This window comes from Pelobates fuscus, chromosome 3, assembly GCF_036172605.1.
Source record: "Pelobates fuscus isolate aPelFus1 chromosome 3, aPelFus1.pri, whole genome shotgun sequence".
Taxonomy (NCBI): Eukaryota; Metazoa; Chordata; class Amphibia; order Anura; family Pelobatidae; genus Pelobates; species Pelobates fuscus.
Window position 1 is genome coordinate 287,415,426 of NC_086319.1, and position 22,669 is coordinate 287,438,094.

The 22,669-nt window shown below is 39.2% G+C and overlaps 1 protein-coding gene across 1 annotated transcript; it reads right to left on the reverse strand.

Annotated features, from left to right (window-relative positions):
* Nucleotides 1-4,084: 4,084 nt before the first annotated feature.
* Nucleotides 4,085-20,015, reverse strand: MTHFD2 (methylenetetrahydrofolate dehydrogenase (NADP+ dependent) 2, methenyltetrahydrofolate cyclohydrolase). Its single transcript, XM_063448671.1, has 8 exons — nt 19,873-20,015; nt 11,837-12,021; nt 11,129-11,251; nt 8,613-8,765; nt 7,469-7,576; nt 6,404-6,496; nt 5,885-6,010; nt 4,085-5,412 (listed from the first exon to the last, which is right to left on the reverse strand). Exons 1-8 carry the CDS (start codon nt 19,950-19,952, stop codon nt 5,273-5,275), a joined length of 1,008 nt encoding a protein of 335 aa, XP_063304741.1. The 5' UTR covers nt 19,953-20,015; the 3' UTR covers nt 4,085-5,272.
* Nucleotides 20,016-22,669: the final 2,654 nt, after the last annotated feature.

Consider the following 22,669-nt stretch of genomic DNA (forward strand, 5'->3'; position numbering starts at 1 on the left):
GCACGCATAAAATAAAGAATTAAAAAAAAAAAAAAAAAACACATTGCAAAAAATAATCTCCAGTTCGGCTGTTTTTTTCTGGATTTAGCAATTTATATTTCAATTCACTACATTTTGATTAGCATTGAGTGATTACCGAATTTTGCTAACACCACCCTAATTATATAGCAATGACAACTCTCTACAGCCATATTGTTTCTAAATGAGTGGCATACTAAGGGTCCTTAACCCCTTAAGGACACACGACATGTGTGACATGTCATAATTCCCTTTTATTCCAGAAGATTGGTCCTTAAGGGGTTAAAGCTGTACTGTCATCATTTAGGGACTTTGCAAAGACCCCCGATGGTGCCATCACCGCTGGGGGTCCTGTTGCCGGGGGGACTGGCAAAGAGGAGTTCTACTTATCGGAACCTGCCATCTTCTTCCAGAGTGTCTTCTTCAGCTTCTTGCGCTTCACTGCCAGAAGCTGACATAACTGCTGTATTATCGTGCATGCGGTAGCTTCGCCAAGTGTCTAGAAGTGTCAGGCGTAATAGGGGGGATTTAACTATAAATAGGACAATTACAAGAATGCTTACAGGAACAATAGGCTGAAGAGGACCCTGCTCAGACAAGCCTAAAGTCTATAGTATATGTAGTCCAAGCATTCACAAATGCTGCTTAACAACTCACCTGGGGTCCACCAAGCAACGGTCACCTTCTCCTGTGCCCCAGGTCAGCTCCTGCCTTGAGCAGGCCAATTCAGGGCTTCTCTCATTGACGGAGAAAACTTGGTTGATGCAGTCAGCCATAGAGTTGCCCCTGCACAACAGGGATTAGCACAGTGGAGCTTACAGAAGCTCCTTAACTCTGACTATACAGTAGGAGGCAACTGATACCACAAATGTGCCACCATCTTAAACACTCAACAGCCCCCACTGCATTTGGGATTTTTTTATTTTTTTTTAATATATACAGAGGTTCTATGTTTAGCAGTTGATTAAAGGACCCTCTTATTTCTATCGGGATAGATAGTGGAGTTGACCTCTGCTACACTGAGCCACCCACTCCCATCAATACTCAACACCATGCCACCTGCAAGCTGCAAACATTTGCCACTTTCCTCACTCACCATTATGGAGGGTTCCTATGTGAGCATTCCTCACCAAACATACTCCACGCCTTACTAAAGTAAGCTACCACTCTCTCAGGGGTACATGGAAGTTAAACAAGTCATTCATCTCTCTATGTAATGTCCAATATATAGGAAGCAAAAACAGTCTAAAAATTTAAATCTTACAAAAAAAAACAAATAAATTGTACTGGAAAATTTACGCTATATCTTCTAAACTGAAACATTTAATTACCTTCTTGCAACCTTCACGTGTGGTAAAGGTGGAATGAATGAGTTGTTGTAAATGTATTAGACAGGTTTAAAAGAAGCAAAAAAAAACGACCCACTTTACACACTCCTCATGCTTTAAGGAATATTGTACATTTTTCTGTTCTATAAATGTTAATATATTTTACAGAATAAAAATGTCATTCTCGTCCTATGGTTGTGTGTCGAATTCTTGCCCTTGAATTTTGTTTTGAGTGTACAATTTGGTGGAGAAACAATGGCTCTGATGGTCTAACAATCTTCTGTTTAGGTACTTGTTTATTGCTTGCTTTTGCAAATGCACACTCATACATGGTAAAGTTTTATCAGTGAAAAGGTTAAAGGGTCACTCTAAGCATCATAATAATGTCATCTTAAGTATTTTTGGTACAAAGACTGTTAATGCAGCCTCTCTTTATAAGAAAACCTTTTTCCCTCCTCGTGTGTAGTGTCGCCTCTATTGACTGCTCCTCTTGGCTGATTATGTGATTTTTCTGAGACTTTTGCATTTGGTGTTGGCACATATAGCATGCCAACACCAGATGCCTCTGGATTGGCTGCCCATAGCAAGGTTGGTTATACACACACACACTGTCAAAGATCCTCCTGCCCAGCTCTGCCAGTTTAATTCTAAAATAGAAGTCCAACATCTAGCGGTCACACAACAAAACCCGCACTGTCGAGTGCTAGAGGTTGCATATTTATACGATAAGTCATGTGATACTAAAGTATGTATTTTTTTAAATAGGATTCCTTAAAGGACAACTTTCAGCACAAAACAACTTAAGTATAATAATCTCTTCATCACATTGTGAAAAGATCCTTCAGCCATATACATGCACCTTGGGTCAGACTGTGCTTGAAAATGGACTCTCTCTATATAATACTCCCAGCTTCAATGTAGGTACAGAAGCACTGAAACTATAGAGACAAAGTCCCTTCTCTGAGACACGGTGATTGAAACCTCTATTTCCTCTGACATACATATACACACAAGTATATCTACAAGAAAGAAAAAAAACTAAAATAGTGTAATAAGGTCAGGTGGGAGCTTAAAGGCTATTCAATGTTGCACTCACAAGAGATTAAATAATAGAAGGCCTTAAGCTCCTCCAATATTGGAGGAGTTTACAGCCTTATATCATTCAATCTCTTGTGAGTGCTACATTGAAGGTTTCACTGAGGTTTCTAAGATAACCTGGAATGCTTATAAGTCTGATTTTTCGACGTAGGTTGATATTGCAGGCCACAGAAAGTACCAGAGGAGCAAGACTGTAGCGGACCTCTGGAAATGTCTCGTAGGTTTAAATGATTCCTCCACATTGTGTTCGCGCATGGAAACTAGAGGGCAATTATTTTTCCCCAGCAGGACATACAGGCAGATAAATGGATGGAACAAATACTTTTACAAATGGGACCTTCAAGAGTTGCCCCTGGTTTCTTCTGTCTGTTTGATTCAGGGTAACCTGGATATTAACTTGGTGGATATTGGGAAAGAAACATTAGCTGAGCCTTTTTGTTGATGACATCTAGCTATCCTTTGCTTCCCTGTGACATTAATCACCAACCTACATGCAACTGAGCAACAGTAAGAGCATTTGCTGGAAGCTGCTCTTGATAGGAGTCACACAGGGAGCTGTATTGGTGCAGTAAACCACTGAATGGACCTCTGTGCAGCACAATAAGTGCTTTGTCCTGCACAATTGAGTGCATTTTATGTTTTCATACTCTTTTCATGCAATAAATGTCAATTCATTATTTGAGGCTCCTGTGTGCGCTTAACTTGTGTTAAGATCTCCAGGGTCAGACTGGCCCACCAGGATACCAGGAATTTCGCCAGTGGGCCGCAGCACCTGAGGCCGACAGGAAGCCCTAATGTTTAATTTAAATAATTTTTCCCTCGCATAGGAGTCTCCCTTCCTATTTCCCAGCACCTTCCTCAGCAGACATATTACCGGCCCAGCAGGGAAGCTCTGCCCTGCATTGTAGCTCCACCCCCGCCTACGCACATAAGCCCCGCCTCCTGCACTCAAGCAGTGGATCTTGCTGCAGGAACAGGCCTGAAAGTGGCCTCCCAGAGAATACTCCAGTGCCAGGTAGATCTCTTTTGCAGTCTCACTTTCTCATATTACTATAGCCCTCCTCAATATACATTGAAATGGGAGCATGATTTGTCTGGTCCAACTGATTAAGTAATACTGGTTTAATATTTTTGATAACACTGACATTGTCATGTATGTTAATTAAACAAAACTGCTTCAAAGTCCTTGCTAGTGGATATATACACCCTTCTAGAATGGAATATATATATTCCCCCAGCTTGACTGCTATACACTATTGGGGATGTGGAGAGGAGGGCATATATTTGCGTACCTGGTAGCCCAGTCCATTACTTAGGCCTTAATGGGAGAGCTTGTATCTGCAAGCACACAATCTATTCAACAACTGGACCCTAACCCTTGGGTGCCATTTCTGAACAAAGGAGTATCGGCAAGAATCTCGCCCTAGGTCCACGCATACGCTGATCTTTTTGGTTTGTGCAAGCTTGTGTGTATTTGAAATGATTGGAAACCTCTCCATCCCATCTCAAGCCCAAATAGATGGAAAAATTTGTTGTTGTTTTTTTCTTCAAATAAATAAAAACAGAGCAGCAATATCCGTTTTACAGGGACATGGAATAAACCCTTCTCCTCTTAAACAAAAATGAATTCAAGAAACAAATAAGGAATTAAGAATTTAATTGATGTAATAATGACACCTATCTCATTCACATGTCATTGCACAAATGATAGAGCAGGCAATCATTTCATAATTCCTTTCGAGATCAGCATGAAATATTAAATCTGTATCCACAGCATTGGTAAACCCATTATCAGATGCTGATGTAGATAAAAAACATTTGCCGTTTGTTGCATTTCACACAAAATCATAAAAACATGTAAAAATAGGTATGTTACTCAGATGGGTTATTAAAATAAACCCAGGTGCTCACATATGAGCATTAGCAACTGAATATTAACATTTTTATATCCAGATGGTCTTCCGTGCAAGTACAGCATTTAATGCAGTCAGGCACAGGGTCTAGGATATGCTCCATAAGCTATAATAATGGCATACCACAGGCTGGGCATCATGGAGGATGTAGTTCATGCTGCTACAGCAGAAAAGGTTAGCCATCACTTAACTATTAGATATGTCTACCTGCTGCTATCACTGGTCACGCATATCAGTTACACTTACATTCTCTTCAGTTATTCTAAAGAATCTGTCACATTCTAGAGGCTTGACCCTCTGGGTGATACATACACAATAATTAAGGCGCCACTATTAGAATGAAGTTATTATGACCAATATACTTCAAGTAAATTAATGTATGAACGATTGACCATTTTAACCCATTATCAGAGACCTGCAGTTTATAAAACATGTCAACAGGGTCCCAGTTTAAAAAAAATCCTAAGAAAAAAAAATCCTGGTATGAAAACCCTGCATGCATTCAACAAGTTAAAATGTCCATTCCCCATAGGACTCCTTTCTGTAACAGAATAATCCTTCTCTGGTTGAGTGAGAACTCTGGCTCATTGCATAGCCCTCCAGCATAGGCCTAATAAACTATCAACTTCCTAGATGCACAATTGCATCAACTTTGGCTTAAATCATGCACCAGTAACTAGTTACAGTCACTTTAAATAGCACATGTGAGGACTTTACATTTCATGCAGAGGAAATGACTCCAAAAAGTCAATTATTTCCTTGCTCTGCACACCGAGCGAGACGACTGCTCAGAATAAATAAATTCACCGTCGGAGCACAGCTTCACTACAATAAATATAAATATTGCATTTTCAACTTCGGCCTGTTCTTTGTATGGATTCGGAATGTAAAGTCAGTTGTAAGAGGGGGCGGATGTTACATGGCAACAGCTTGAAGCTCTGCATGTTTTAGCATTCGTTTGGCGGCAATGATTGTATTCTTCATCAGCATGGCAACAGTCATGGGACCAACTCCTCCTGGGACTGGTGTGATGTAACTGGCTTTCTTCCTTACACCTAATTCAGGGAAAACAGAGCTGTTATTACAACCATAACAAAACGTGCTTTGTCATGAGAAATAAACACTGACTTTCACAACACAAGTAGAAAGTGAAAGAACAAGATTTTAATTAATATAAGGTTAAGCTGCATGAAGAGCTTGATGTGTGCCTGAATCTCACACCAAATGCATAGCTGCAAAGGCACACAAAATGCGATGCATGCAGCTGAAATGCAGAAAGCACTGGTGAGCAGCAATAAAGCAAATTTAAAATAATGTGTCATTTAATGAATACATTTCCAGTTTATATATTGAAATTGCTTTTCTGAAGGGCCATCGTCTCAAATATGACCACCTGTACAGGCTGGATGAACAATGCAACATTCCATATCACAGATATACAGGACATTAAACAGAAGGACATTCTAAAAGCATATTTATTACTTATCCGGATTCTCTGTTCATTAGTTACACTATCCGTTCTCCTACCTTCAAAATCAACATCTCCAACAAGTTTAGGTTTTCCGGTCACAGGGTCCTGCACTCTGTTTATTCCAACATCAATAACAGCAGCACCCTCCTTAATCATATCAGCTGTAATAAGATTGGGGATTCCTGGGGAGGAATAAGGACATTTAGTATACCCATTATAGGTCAAAATAACTAAATCAAATAAGTTAAAAGCTCATGTTAAAGGAACGCTTCATGCATTGGAATTATATGCTGAAATATAAATTTAAAAAAATAAATAAAATAAAAAACATCAAAGACTATAAAACCTATTACTTTTTAATTAATCACCAAAACATACGATATATTTATATAAATGAATAGGATATATTTAAGACTGCTATATTACTGAACATCTGTTATATTATTTAAGACTTTTTTTCATTTGAAAATGCCAGACAATATCAGTTTCTCCTTCTCTACTGTGAAGGGCTATGGATACATCTACTTGTAAACTAGCTTAGTGCTTCTATATAACTATTGAGTTGAGTAACGTACCTGCAGCAGCAACCACAATATCAGCTAGCTTAGTGTGCATTTTCAGTTGTTCTTTAGGGGTGTACCGGTGAGAGATGGTTACTGTGGCATCACCTGAAATGTAAGCACAAACTGTAAAAACTGGCCTTAATCAGATTTTTTTTATAAAAAAAAAAAAGGACAGTCCAGACTGGAGTTCTCTGCATGGTATACATTAAATGTAAAACAAAACTGTCGAAGTTTCTGTATCTTTTGCAAATCTATCCCTGGTAAGTATGCTATGGCTTGCAAATGCAAGTAACTTAAGAACAGGCAAGTAGTACAGGGTGTCAAGTTTTACACCCTAGCAATATGGCTTATTTAATAAGTTATGATTTGCGGAAGTTTTAGTTCAATTGCCAGTATTCTACTGTAAAAGCTAACAGCTGATCCACAGCTCAAAGAGGTACAAAGGCATGATAGCAAGTGGACCTGGATTACTAGAGAAGATAGGGAAACACTGCAGGTTGGGATTGTAGTTATTTACTAATCAATCTTAGCAGAACTAACCAAACATTCCTGGCTGCCTGGAGTAATCCTAGATATATATATGCCACACACAAAAATTTTTTTTTTTCAAAATCAGATTACAAAAAGATAAAAAAAGACCACATGCATATAATGAATTATGAATGTATGTTGTCCTTCAAATGTGCATTCAGAACGGTATTACACCAAGGGTTGATCTATATTAATTTTTAAGTAAAAGAATCACCCATATCATTCATAAAACATTTAGGAATAGATGTCAAGGTTTTTTGCACTTTCAAATTGTGAAATTGAGAAAGATTCCAATCCCATACAGAATGTCCATCAAGAGAAAGTGCCGACCTATGTCATTTAAAAGGGACTTGCTTCTTTTCTAGTTCTACAGAAATAGTATTTTATGCTTCCATTTTTGCCTCAAGATGCTGGAAAAGCATTAGTAGTAGAAATAGTACAACAGCTGGGATGGATCTCTATTCGACCAAAAAGGTCAACCATCAAATCCATGTAAGTGAACGGATGACAATGTAAATGTAGACAACACTAGGGAGAAGCACTCACCTCCAGGACGCTCGTGTCTGCCATCTGTATGGAGCAGCATAGCGATGGGCATCCCCACATTTTTGGATCGCCCAGCTACCACCACATTTTTGCCCAGAGTGGGGATTCCTGTTTTGAGAAAAAAATAAACATTATGGTCAGTCTTATTATTGGCAACATTATCTTTATGCTATACAGCTCCCGCAACATAATATATCTGTGTGTTTCTTTCCATAGGGGAGGTCTGCAAGTATTTAAATGTTCATTCAACTCTTCACTTTATGCTATGCCAAGGTATTAGAAGCCCTGTGTTGGCTACTTTTCACTCTTAAGCCCAAGCAAATAAAATATAACAAGGAGAATTGACTGTCCTACTGCCATATCGTGATGCATTTGTTCAGCTATTCCAATTTCACACAAAAAATCCACAAAAAAAATATCCTTAAAGATTTGACTATAAACTGTTGAAAGACCCACATGTCATGTAGACTTCAGTTAGTCAAGTTGTTTAGAACGAGTAGATCTTTTTAAAGCAGCATGGTTAGGTATACATTGGACAGTCTGGGGAACACGGGCAATAAAGTAAAGGTATACACCAGACATTCTATCTCAGAAAATGTAGGCATTTTTTTTTTTAAACGCATATTACAAGTTCGACAGGTATATTTCTAAATCTGTAACAGAACCTTTACTTCTCAACCTGTCTCTGACCTTTTGTCGAGAGACTGTACTGTGCGTACACTCTTTACTGTGCAGCCTGTATCCCCACAGAAATCAGAGTTACTTGCACATGTTCATTATAGACTACATACATATATAGACTACACATAAAAGCGGTTTAAATTGTACTGCTACCTCCGAATATCATTCCCTTTTATATCTATGGTGGAAGCACAATACGGGTGCATCTGACTTCTAGACTAAGTGTGCATCCATAGCTCTCAAATCTATGGTGTTAGTTTGTTGCCGTCAAATGATTTTGTTCTTATGCCCTTTACTCAATACATTCAGAGCTCTAAACTTGGATAAATGCTCAGAGTATTTGATTATACCATTCCAAGAATCAGTTGGAAATATACAGCCATTTCCAGGAATGCACAGATATCCCTGTAGTCAGGTGATAGAATTTTAAGGGAAAAATATATTGCCATGCCTTGGTTCTTACCAGTTCTTTTTATGATCTCCCATACGCCCCAGGGGGTAGCCGGTAGCATTGAATACTGGTCCAGACACATCTTGCCAACATTTACTACATGGAAGCCATCCACATCTTTATCTGGGATAACAGCATTACAGACTGTTCTCTCATCAATATGCTCTAAATAAATAAATAAAAACTCCATTAACATTTTGACAGTAAGCATGGGAAATCAGTAAGATAAGTGATTTACTTTAACAACTGTAAAGCTGAAGGTATTGAGCTGTCTTTTCAATCTATGTAAGGAAAACAATATTAATTGAAACAATTTGTGTAAGTAAATGCAGCCCGCAAAAGTAAACATTGTAAACTCAAATTCTTTCAATTTATGCACAAGTGTAAGGGCCATCCACATTTCAAACAAGACTTTCAGCCTATGCAGATAAGTCTGCGTTATTTCAGATAGAGTATTAATAAATCCAACTTCTACAGCATACAATATGTTATTCAAAGTCCAAGATATATATTTTTGCCTCCTAATCGCAAGGGCAGAAAGATAACAAATGCAAACATTCGGGTATGTAAAGACAGACAAAAAAGATATAGCAATATATAATCCAGGGTTAGTAGCTTTCGGAACCATAATCTAATACAGCTGGCAACGTAAACATTATCGGTTAGGCCTCCCATGGCTCCGTGTGCAAATGTTTGACTGGGAATAACCTCAATTCATTAACCCCTTAAGGCATGGGTCCTCAAACTCCAGCCCCCCAGATGTTGCTAAACTACAACTCCCATGATTCTTTGAATTACATAGATAGCCAGAGAATGAATATATATATATATATATATATTCCAGGCACTCCGCCTGCTGGCACTGCTATGGACCAGGAGGGCCGGATCAGCAGCAGGGGGACTCACCGTCCTTAAGGGGTTAATGAAATCACTCGAGTGAGGACAAAGTCAGCCTCTAAAAGTACACACCAAATATAAGTTTCCAGGTTGACCAGTTACCAATAAACAAGTATATGGCAAGGTTCTAGTGAGTAATCTGAATGGGCAGCTTGAAAAAATTAAATCTGAATTGTACATAGTAGAGCACTTTAAACTCTGCCAAAACAATAGAAAACATGGACTCCAGAGGGCCACCATGTTTTTTTCATAATCTATGTAACTATGGATTAACACTTGTGCAAAGAACAGAGAACATCTCCACGGAAGTTACCCAGCTCCACATCAACATGTGCTAATGCAAGATGAAATCTATAGAGTAGTTAATTCACTAAGGTTACCTCCTGGACTGGTTTATATTTTGATATGTACTACAATGAAATCAAAAGTCTAGAATAAAAACGCTAATTCTACATATTAACTAGAGACTAGGGTGTGTTTGTGACTAATGCAAACCACAAGCGTCATTGCATTGTGTGATTGTAATTTGTGTAACAATGGTGCTCATATCTTACTGGAATTAGAATATTACGCATTGTCAAGAAAAGACGTCATCTCTGCCAATAGTGTAATTAAATAGAATATATCATTATATTTCAATCCAAGTATTTGCTAGTGATTTAGCCATCGGTGTCCTTATGCAATGGCCTGCCTTTGCAGAGCAACCACTGTATTTGCAGGATAGGTAACAATAGCGAGTATATTTAGGTCTACAAGAATAAAAAAAATAATTCTAGTAAGGTAGGCTTCTCGTCGTGAATGAGGTGAGGGCTAACTGTACTGAAGAGGCAAATATATATATATATAATAGGAGCATTCAGGGCTGTAACTCCCAAGTTGGGGGAGTGGCTTCAACAGATTCCAAGTGGGACATCGGAGATCACTGTCCAGAAGAGTGCAGTTCTAAGAACAGCTAAGATACTGCGCAGAACCCTCGAACTCCCAGGCCTGTTGTAGAGGAGGGGTAAGAATGTATATATATATATATATATATATATATATATATATATATATATATATATATATATATATATATATATATAGTCGGTCTTGTTCGGTGCCTCGGTGCAACAGCTCCAGCCACTCCATATATTCCCGAAAGAGTGCACTCAAAGGACTTGTGTAGATTTCAAATAAGTGCTTTTATTCAGCAAATATATACAAAATATGCGGATCAAGTCGACGTTTCAGTCCAATCGGACTTTTATCAAGACTTTATCTTGATAAAAGTCCGTTTGGACTGAAACGTCGACTTGATCCGCATATTTTGTATATATTTGCTGAATAAAAGCACTTATTTGAAATCTACACAAGTCCTTTGAGTGCACTCTTTCGGGAATATATATATATATATATATATATATATATATACTACCTAACACATACACAAATGTATCAATTCAAATCTAAATTCAGACATGGATAGTTTTTATAAAGATTTTAATATAGGGGGGTGGGGGGGACGACTCAAATTACAGCCTCACTTAAAAGACACACAGACCCTGAAAAACGTGCAACCGTTGAACTGGCAGAACTGCTACTGCCTTGCTGTTAATCTGGCGTTACACAAGATTGAGGCCAGCATGAATTACCTGGGAGGGGAAGTTGGACCAGAAGACCATCCACCTTGTCGTCATGGTTTAATTTGCTGATCAGGTCAAGCATCTCCTCTTCTGTGATGGAGGTTGGTTTGAGGATTGTTTCACTGCTGATCCCTGAAAGCAAAAAGTGAATCTAATAAGGGGAATTCTGGAACATTAATCATTTCACAAAGAGAAAAACATTTCTTCTGTGTGGCCCAGAGAATAAACTGGTGTATGTTATATTTTACATCCTATGAGGCCATGGCTTCACACTGTGTCAGGACTCTTAGTCTTCCATTGCTGCCCAAAGTCCGACAGGTAAGAAATGTCCATCTTCAAAGCCCAAGCTTCAACAGAGGAGCTGTGAGAAACCAGCCTTGTAAAACGTCTCAAAAACTGTTTGACACAAACCAGAGGCATGGTTCAAACTCTGCACTATTCAATAACTGGACTACACCTGAACCCTGACAGCAATAGCACTTTAATAATATCCTGGGGAATATTGCAGTTCAACACCTCTGCTTTAGGTGATCCTTAAAGAAAGCATAAAGTGTGAACTAAAAGAACAGAATAGCCAACGATGTGTTTAACCCCTTTTATTCCAGAGGTTTGGTCCTTAAGGGGTTAAAGATTTTTTTTATTTAAATTTTTTACCATATCACAGCCCCAGAAAACTATTGCAAACAGCCGTTAATATACAGAAAACTGTATACATACCCACATCGGCAGCAGCTTTGGTCTTGTTCAGAACATAGGAATGACTGGCAGGATTGTCTCCAACAAGTACTACACTCAGGTGTGGTCTTTTGTTGCCGGCAGCCACCCACTGCTCAACTTCATGCCGAGCCTCCATCCGTATCTGCCTGGCCAGCTTCCTTCCTGATATGATAACGGCTTCATTCCTGCACAGACAAGACACGAGGAAGTAATAAGATAACCTATCAACTTAACAACACGGCTATATCAAGGTGAAGCACCTACATAAAGTATGAAATTAAAAGACTGGCACTGGAGAGAACAGAGCAAAGAGGAAGAGCCAAACATATTTGTAAAATATTTTTAAAAATGATGTAGATTTAAACTTTGCTAAAACAATTTCTAATTAAGGTAGACTTGTCGTCATGAATGAGGTGAGGACTAACTGCACTGTAGGGGCAAATGAGTTCATGGCATTCATTTCAAGAAGAGTTAGGAAATTCACAAAGCGATTTCAGAAATGTTTGTGGCAAGAACTATCCAGGAAATGTATAACTAGGTAGAAAATAGAGTGCTAGTATCTGCAGTGGCATTGCATTCAAGAAATAAGAAAATGTGGATTTTATTGATGTTTTTTCACCATGCTATTTTCAGACAGACAAATTTAGTTCAGTATAAGATATGACAGTTATCAAATGTCCACTCAGCATTCTGAACGCCTCTCCACCAGCCCATTCTAGGTATGGGAATGCTTATCGAAGGCACAAACTAATAATAGACTGAGCTGCCAGTGTGACTGTTGCATGTTACTAGACCTAACAGTTTATATGGCATACTTAAATTAGGTAGCCAGCAAATTTGAACTACTGTACAAAGTTTATATGTCAAAAATATACAAAATAATTTGCCCAATCTAAACAAAACTATACTTTGATGTCCTCGTTGCATTTAAAAGTGTTTCTTTATAAACTTCGTGAAAAAATTCTGACAATAATTGAAATATTCTTATTTAGCTTTTTTGCAAACCTTGAGAAGTATAGAACATGCCACACAGGCTTTCAATAATCCACTTTAAACATGTGAGTGTTCGCTAATTACCAAGTCCCTCTTCCACAATGCACATTTATATCCAATTACAAGACAGATGGTAAAAATCAATCTTGTCATTCTTACATAACTCTAAATGGCAGACTGAGTAAACTCCATGAACTCCCCTGCGCTCCAATGACACTGGGTTTTTTGCCCAGCACACAATCAATAGATGTTATATAACAAACCCACTGGCCTTCTAAAGATAATTTGAACAGTAGCAAAAAAATAACAAATGCAAACACATTCTACTAAACAAACATTTTAAAACCAGACCCAGAGGAATTATACAACCAAGGTTAGCAGTTTCCAGAACCAGGATCCAATACAGTAATTTACTGTAAATATTAGTCGGTGAATGACCATGTATGATCCTGCAGAAATTACTTTTTGATTAAGTTTCCCGACAATGCAGTGTTATATACATAGCCAGTTACCCATTTTGTTAAGTGGTCCTTTCATGACAAGTTCACCAACATATGACAGCTCCCAAGGCAGTTCATATTGAGACTTTAACAGGTATTTCTATGCTTTGGAAGTTACCATTCTTCAATGTCTGTGGGTATTCCACTGTTATAAAACCCACCTTCCACTACTGTCTCACTCTGCTGTCACTAGCCCAGCTTGGGGACTCACGATAAGCAGAGCAAGCCTCCCTGATGACAACAACTTGCTGGCTTATCGCCAGTACATTGGGATGAGTTGCCCTCGATGTGTGAGAAACTCACTGGTGGAATAGCAGAGAGCAGTTGAACCACCTTTGGAAGGGTTCTCATTATCTCCCTGTCACTCAGTCTTAGGCCTGTATATGCCAAGGTTTAATGCCAAGAACTGATCAACAGGTGGGGAGGGACCAAACATTAAAGGGCTTAAAAACTTAAAGATGTAGATATGTTAATTGAAATGGCTGCAAGATGTATTAGATTATTTGGCAAAGTTGTTGAATCCAATATTAAACTGGAAGAAAAAACCCAAACTGACATGACTGTCTCTGAAGAGGGTCAGTACTGGGGACCTTGTGATATTAGAAAGAAAAAGACAATTTTAAAGCTACCGTACACTATTATCGCATGAAATATAAAGAGAGCAGAACAAAATACTCCATACCCTGAACCATGAAAGTAAAGTCTGTAAAGTCCACTAAAAGAGCAGACCACTGTACATTTATTTGGCACTACTGTAAGGAGTTTTCACACAGGTGGCTTGGGTTTAACCCCTTAAGGACACATGACGTGTGTGACACGTCATGATTCCCTTTTATTCCAGAAGTTTGGTCCTTAAGGGGTTAAGCCAAAGTGAAGTAAAGTAAAATAGCTCTACTATAAAGACACATGAAGTGTGATGTACAGCTCACTGCAGAGTGGTAACCACCAGCATTGCAGACAAGGAGTGGCTGCCACTGCCCCAATAATACCGGTCAGTATGAATTTGCACTATTTTATTCCATACTAAACACCTTTAAAAAGACAGGTTACTGAGTCATTCACAATGAATCAAACGTAAACATAACCCAGAAGGCCGTCAAATCCAGAGCTTGGGTAATCAAACAGTCGGAACTGGAAATATGACTGTTTAGGCACTCAACGGCAAGTTAAAAAGGTCCCTGTGTTAGTAACCTGTAGTCCTAAGCACGTTATAAGTTTACTTAACATACAATACCCAATTCCTTCACTAGAACACCACAGACAACACCCCTATCCTATGCACCAGCAGAAAGAGGAACAAAATATGGCACTATAATGCATTTCTTACACTATAGAATCCCTTTTAACTACCAAGCAGCTTGCCAAACATACCCAATTCAGGAATCCAAGTACTCTGAATGTCCTAAAGTGATGTTTAAATGTATTTTTCAATTCCGTATGTAATTTAGTTTCATAGGTCGCACATTATTTAATGGAATCAAAAATGAAAATTCAAGTTACGTATTTGAAAACAGCACTGTTAAAACATTTACTGAAACTATTCCCACACTGAGTGTAGATATAGATATATATGTGCCCTGAGTATATTGCATACCTGGGGCGTATTGCTAACAAGTTCCATCTTTGGACACTGATACACGCAAAAACACTGACACACATACTGACCGTGTCCACCCTCATACATGTTTTATGGCCCCCACCCTTTTACGTGACTTCTTGAATCCCCCCCCGCCCCCTCTCCAAACTTGCAAGTAAATACTTACCTGACTCCTTGCTTTGGCTTCAATTGTTGCTCTTCTCCATCTAATTCTGCTAATGCTCAAGCCCAGCCTCTGGATCCTTCCCTCCCTGTTCTCCCCACAGCAGCTCAGCATGCAACATCCCTGGCAGTCTTTATATTGCCAGTGACAGTGGCCGGGTGGCCTTCCTACTAAGGACAGACTTTGCAAACAAAAGTAATTTGAGTGTTAAACCTCATGTATACACAATTTCTGTGGATGCATGTGGTGTGAAGGGGTTAACTAAACAAAGTCTGTTTTTTAACCTACGAGCATACAAGTAGAGGAGAATTAAAGATAAACTTTAGCGCCAAGAAAAAAATAAAAATGTTTTACTGGCACTATAGCTTCCCCTTTTGTCAAGGCCCCCTCCCCGTGATGCAGGTTGGATTAAAAAATCCTTCTGTCACTTACCTGGGTCCAGCGCTGAAGTCCCTCTGCACTGCTCTCCTCCACTTCATAGCATGAGGACACAGAGGGTCAGTTAGGCAACCAAAAGTCGCCTAATAGCCCGGAAGTCCCTTTAGACAGCCACTAAAGGTGGAGTAATCCTCAAAGCTAATTATTGCAGTATACAAAAAAAACTGCCGTAATTAGCTTTGCAGAGTTAAGGGACCTGGGACACTGCATCCAGACCACTTCAATGAGCTGAAGTGGTCTGGGTGCCTATAGTGTCCCTCTAAATTTCACAATGTATTTTATTCATATCATTTGTAAAATACCTGATATTTAATTGAATGTTATTTTTTTCAAATATTTTGGCCACAGTCTGAGCAGATTCTGAATGTTCATAGCTTCCTCAAATAAGTTCCACTGTAATACACAGGTTAGAAAACAGCAAGACAATATCTCGAGAAATGTGGGTCTTCTGACGAGACAAAATAGTACTGGCATATTATATCAAATCATGCTGTTTAGGCAAGGTATCAATATTATTTTGCTATTAAGGCACATGGAAACTAATGATTAACATAACTTCGGTTTAAAAAATAAAAAAATTAGTGATTTAACAAATAACTTCAGAAAACATTGTAAAATGTGACCAGATGAATAGCCTGGAATGAAATACCTTACTCTGGGAACTTTCTGTAATTTTCTGTTGTGTATAGGCTGCTTTTGTTTACCTTTGTCTGGTTATGCTATTCAATTACTCCCTCATCCTTTGTGTAGAACAAAACACTAACCAGATTGCCACCTGATTTGTAGATTAATGGAAAGGCCTGCTGGTTTACAGATTTTTCACTGTATTCAGTATAAGAATAATATATTCCAGTTCTCTCATTGACCTCTCCACTGACTGACGAAGATCACGGTAGCTTAACCCCTTAAGGACCAAACTTCTGGAATAAAAGGGAATCATGACATGTCACACATGTCATGTGTCCTTAAGGGGTTAAACTTTACTTTAGCTGCCATTGGCAACACTAGTTCTCATCCTCATATCCTGCTTCACCATCTGTTCCCTGCACTCAGTCTCAGTAAATCATATATTCTTTGATCCCCATTTCCCATAATACAATACCTTTTGCTTACACCAACACCCTTAGATGACACCATTTTCCCAGGCCCTCCCACATGTCCTCAACTGCTTGTCTGTCAACCCAAACAAACAGATGTCACAAAACCAGTTTAGCTTAACCATGCCCCTGCATTCTCACTTCTCTGTTTTCGGCCATTTAGGTGTTAAGCTACTTTATTTTTGCAGCCCCCGCCACACATCCCAGTCTGAGAGCTTCCCAACACATTCCGAAAAAAATAAATGTTTATTTGGCACCTTTCTTAATTTCAGTCAGTACACAAACTGCATTTGCTCTAGGTCTTACCTATTGCTCTGTTAACGGCTGTAAGGAAACAGACATGGTCTATGGAGGATCAAAGTACAACAATGACATGGCTTCCTCGCAGATAAAGGGCCGGAGCCGAAGCGGACCCCCGGAGGAGTCACTGTTGGGGTTTTTGTTCAGCGTCTCAGCATGGAAATGCTTAACACTCCCCATAGAGATGCACTGACTCAATGCATCTCTATGATGAGATGCTGACTGGCACAGTGCGGCAATTTGTCTTATATGCACACTAGCCTCCTGATGCTTATATATGTGGAGACTGCATGGAGAAAGGCACACGCCTGGGGAAATAAGTTATGTTATACTCTTTTTTTTAATATATATTATTGGAAGGAGTGGAAATGTAGGTACTAGAGAACTGTATACAAACATGTACTCTTAACACTATAGTGCTCCTTTAAAGGGACACTATAGTCACCAGAACAACTGCAGCTTATTGTATGTGTTTTGGTGAGTAGAATCATTCCCTTCAGGCTTTTTGCAGTAAACACGGTTTTACTCAGAGAAAATGCAATGTTTACATTACAGCCTAGGGATACCTCCACTGGCCACTCCTCAGATGGCTAGTAGAGGTGCTTCCGGGAGCAGTGCTGCACAGTGAGCAGCACTGACATTCAATGTCTCAACTCTCTGCATGCAGGCACTGAACTTTCCTCATAGAGATGCATTGATTTAATATAGCTCTATGAGGAGGTGCTAAGGAGGGCTGTGTTTGGCATGAGGAGATGCTGAGCAGGGCTGTGTTTGGCTTGTGCTGGCTCTGTCCCTGATCTGCCTCGCTGACAGTCTCAGTCAATCCTATGGGAAAGCATTGTGATTGACTCAGAGAATCATTTCTGATGATGCCAGCGAAGCAGGCAGATCAGGGGCAGAGCCAACAGCTGCAGACTAACAAAAGTAAGTTTTTATCTATATTTAGGGGGGTAAGGAACGCTAGGTGGTGGTTTTAAAATTATAGGATCAGGAATACAGGTTTGTGTTCCTGACCCTGTAGTGTTCATTTAACACTAAATGCCTCCAGTTCAGCCTCACTGCCATTAAAGTGAACCAGTAATTGATTTTAGTTTTTTTAAACTATGTGTGATATTGCAGATTTTCCTGTCGTATTGTCCAAATAAAGTGTCTTTACTTACCATTTCGATTCCATCATACTTACCTCTTACCTCTCAAGGGATCCAGCACCGCTATTTGCGTGTTTTTGTGGGCAGCAACCTTCTATCTTGCATAGTGCACTAACTTGCACTGCAGTTTGGGAAGCCTGAGATGGTTTCCCCACAAATGGCACAGCCCCCCAATGAACGTAATGTCAGGAGTCCCACCTTTCTCCTTTCTAATCGAAGTTGCGGGTTTGTGTGTGGGGATGGTATGCACGCTGTAGATCTCGAATCTGAGCAGAAATCAGCCTGAAGGCGTGTTTCCTTGCAGACAGACATTGGCATTAACTGACAGTTGAACCACGATGTCATTGTAATTTAGTGCAAAATCTTTACATTGTCTAGCTATTTTGCTAGCACATGGTACGTGCATGCACCGTGTAAAGTACCAAGACAGTTACTTTTTCATTTTGAAATTTACTTTTAATTACCTTAGAATTCTCATTTTAGTCAATAACTCTGTAAAAATGGTTTAAGACTGAATGGAGAGTAAGCGCCAGTGTACTCCAGACATTAACTGCTTCAATAAGATAAAACAGTTTCAGAGCCTACAGTGTCCCTTTAATGTTTTCTGGCATCTATGCCTATAGACAGCAAATAAATGTAACAAGGGTGATAAAGTCATATCAAAAAGACCATCTAAAACAATTAGCACAAATTAGACTTGAGGTAAATTTTACATTTATTAAAAAATGTTTTATATAAAGTAAAAAAAAAATAATGATGATGATTGTGGATAATAAAGTTTGAAAAGTATATTCAGAGTTCAGCAGATCAATTTTGGGTTATTAAAACTGAAGTAAATGTGTAATTTGTATCCGCCTACAAAACACAGCAAAGCCAAAAAGGAATTACTATATGGGCCACTTGACAGGTATGTGTGGAGGGAAAACTTGAGTAAACCCCCTGTAAAATGTGTCATGGGTAGATCACAACATGAGGAAGGAAGGGGGAGTGGTAAGGCACATAGATGCAACCAGTGAGTGTGATTTCATCAGCCACTCTGCACTTCCTATATCCACCACTGCTCCTTCCATGCCACTGCACAACGTGTATACATACACAATACACAGAAAGCACTTATATAAGCCAACTACGTAGGATGACATCCAACTTCACATATTTCATTTAGCCGTCATAGACATAACTATGTATTACAACTAAAGCACTAACATGAGACTACCTAAATTAGCTCTGTGTAATTAAGGGTTTTCTCTAAAACGCAGTACATTGAATTCTACCTTACTCTGTGATCTGCTGGTTAAATTAGAAATACCCTACTGATGGGAAAGTGAAGAACAGAACTGAGATTATTCACAAGTTATTTTTGGAAGGGGTTAGGTCACCTCCAGTTTCTTTTTGCTTAGATCTGTGTTTCCTTGTATGTCATGTCTGCCTATTCTAGTACAGCACTACAGACCACGGTGGCGCGTTTTCCTAAAAACACTTCATTATGGGCTGCATACCCCTATACAGTATAGTATATATTATAGAGTATATAAGGGTAAAGCTTACAGAAGCAAGAAATATCTATAATGACTGGACCAGAGCACTGTGTTACCACCACCCGCAGTAGGCAGGATTAATGGGATTGAGGAGATAAGGGTATTAAACACATGATTACTCTAATAGCACACGATTAAACTATATAACGGTATAATGAAGACAGCAGGCAGACACTAGACGTCTGGTCCTTCCCATCAGGCACAGGCAGCCAGCCCTTAGCGAGCAAAAGAGGAGGCGGTAAGTGGACCTGTGGCTACTCACCGGCTGGGTGTAGCGTGGAATGCCCGAGCATGGGCTCTCACAATGCAGCAGATGGAACGCAGGGAGGTGATGGTTGCCATGGTGATTAGAACCCAGAGGTCCGATAGTGGAGCGCCTGTGACTTAAGCTAGAAGGGGGAGCGGTGAAGATGCGGAGGCTTTATATAAACTCGATGACGTCACGGAATGTTCGCGAGGCATACGCCCAGCTTTGCTGACATCCTATGCGCCACCCTTATTGGCTGAGCAGAAAGCCTCTCTGCTTGCCTACTGTATAATGTACACATAATATAATATGGTGTGTGTGCAGAGCTGCCATGGCTGGGTACCTTGTAATATGCTATGGCAAGGTATATTACCCTGTATTAATGCTTTTGTTGCATCCTAGGCAGCTCGGCGCCTTAGACAGATAATAAGACAGACACTATACAAAGAATGTGGGACAATTTGCAAGGTTATAGGAAATTTTTGGGCAGGAAAAAAAATAGAATTATTTCTACAACTTAACTACTTTGGAGTGAAATATACCTCTCTCTGAAAGTCCCAGTATATAGGGTTATTTACTGAAGTGTGAATGTTGTGAATTTAACCCCTTAAGGACACATGACATGTGTGACATGTCATGATTCCCTTTTATTCCAGAAGTTTGGTCCTTAAGGGGTTAACATGACATTTTTATTTTAAAGCCAGAACTGCCTAACAAAACAGCAAGTTTTCCCAGTATGGCTATTCACAATTTTATTTACCATATACTTGAATATCTGTCGACTTAGCACAACTCATTCAAGGGCTGTTTACTAACGGAGAGTTGACAATGGGATTGCAATTTTTAATAACAGATGTTTAATAACTTCATAGTTTAATGCCCAAAGATACAGGATTATTTTCGCATAGCTAGTGTACACAGTTTGAAACAGACTATAATGTAAACTGAGCTTTCGGTAATGTTTCCGCTTTACTAAAACACAAAAGGTTTTACAGCCCAAAGTTATGAATAAATAAAATTAAATAGGGGTCACTCAATTGTAAAGAAGCGGGGGACGTCTTTCGTTTCTCCATATTCTCATACTTTGTACTCTTATGTAAATGTGCACCTGTATCAACTCAGTATGGAGTATGTTGTGCCACTGCATATCTTCTAATTACCTGTATTGTGTCAACACTGGATATTAAAGAAATAAAGAGTTAAAAAAAAAAAAATAGAGGTCCCTCGACCATTGGTGTAGGAACCGGGAGGAAGGGGTGGGACGAATTACTGCAGAAAATATTGTGTAGCTTTTAACATCAACATCATATGTTTAACTGTTTAAGAATGATAAGAAAAGAAAAACATATGTTAAAAGAGTTGGTTTTCCTATTTTACTGAATGAGAAGAAAATAAAAATGTATGTTAAAAGAGTTGGTTTTCCTATTTTACTGAATGAGAAGAAAATAAAAATGTATGTTAAAAGAGTTGGTTTTCCTATTTTACTAACATAATTCCTATTGATAATATTAACCCCTTAAGGACCAAACTTCTGGAATAAAAGGGAATCATGACATGTCACACATGTCATGTATCCTTAAGGGGTTAAAGGGATATTCCAACCTTTTTTCTTCTTCGAATAATGCCCTATTATTCTTTATGTCCTCCATCTAAAAACAAGTTTAAAAAAAAGCTTTAAAATAAGTTTTACTTCACTTAATTGAAACACTCCCTACCGACATCTTGGGAATCGCGCTGAGGTCCAATTAAAGGCTTCTCATAGAGAAGGGAGGAGGATGGAGTGTGGGAGAAAACAATAGCAGAGGGGATAGGGAGGAGGGAGGAGACAGAACTGCAAAGAGAGAAGTGGGTCTGTCACTATTGCTCTCTGGCTACAGCAGTAAAATATGCATCAAATTGACATTTGGCAGGTCAGAACTATCGCATGTGCATGGGGTATAACTAGCCCTCAGCACACAATTGCAAATAAATCCAGATATGTAGTGTTTCAAGCAGAAACACTGCACATCCCGACTCCTACCACTAAAAGCAGAATTGGTCATGGTGGTTGGGGTAACCCTTTCATTTTACAAACATTTGTGAAAAAAATGGGTGGTTCTAAAGAGCTCAGTGAATTTAAGTGTGGTACTGTGATAGGATGCCACCATTTTAAAAAGTCGGTTCATGAAATGTCATCCCTGCTAGAAATTCCATTGTCAACTGTAAGTGGTATTATTGGAAACTGGAAGAGGCAAGGTCTCAGAGCAGGGTCATCAAGTGCTGAGGCTCATGGAGCATAAAAGTCGTCAACGCTCTGCTGATTCCATAGCTGAAGAGTTCAAAACTGCAACTGGCATCAATATCAGCACATAAACTGTGCAGTGAGAGCTTCATGGAACAGGTTTCCATGGCCGAGCAGATGCATGCACCTCACATCACCAAGTGATCAATTGGTGTAAAGCATGTCTTCTCCGGACTCTGGAGCAATGCAAACATGTTCTGTGGAGTGATGAATCACGCTTCTCTGTTTGGCAGTCTTATGGGTGAGTCTGGGTTTGGTGGTTGCCAGGAGAATGTTCTTGCCTAACTGCATTGTGCCAACTGTAAAATTTGGTGGACGAGGGACAATGGTATGGGGCTGTTATAATGTTTATGTATTTAGAATGTGATGTCATAAAAGTCCCTGTTGGTGTAATGGTCAAGTGTCCCAATATTTCTTCCATATAGTCATCCAATCATATCACAACTATCAAACTGAAATTTACAGACAATTAAATGACAGTTTGACATATGTCAAACTTACGTTTGACCCGACCAAGAAATTCCAGAAGAG

What these genes read in the sequence shown, in the direction of transcription:
- MTHFD2 (XM_063448671.1), bottom strand. Translation starts at nt 19,952, where the DNA reads ATGGCAACCATCACCTCCCTGCGTTCCATCTGCTGCATTGTGAGAGCC. An exon ending in TTCCACGCTACACCCAGCCG is followed by an intron (nt 12,022 to 19,872) that starts GTGAGTAGCCAC and finishes TTGTCTGTGCAG; the next exon opens with GAATGAAGCCGTTATCATAT. An exon ending in CAAAGCTGCTGCCGATGTGG is followed by an intron (nt 11,252 to 11,836) that starts GTATGTATACAG and finishes TTTTGCTTTCAG; the next exon opens with GGATCAGCAGTGAAACAATC.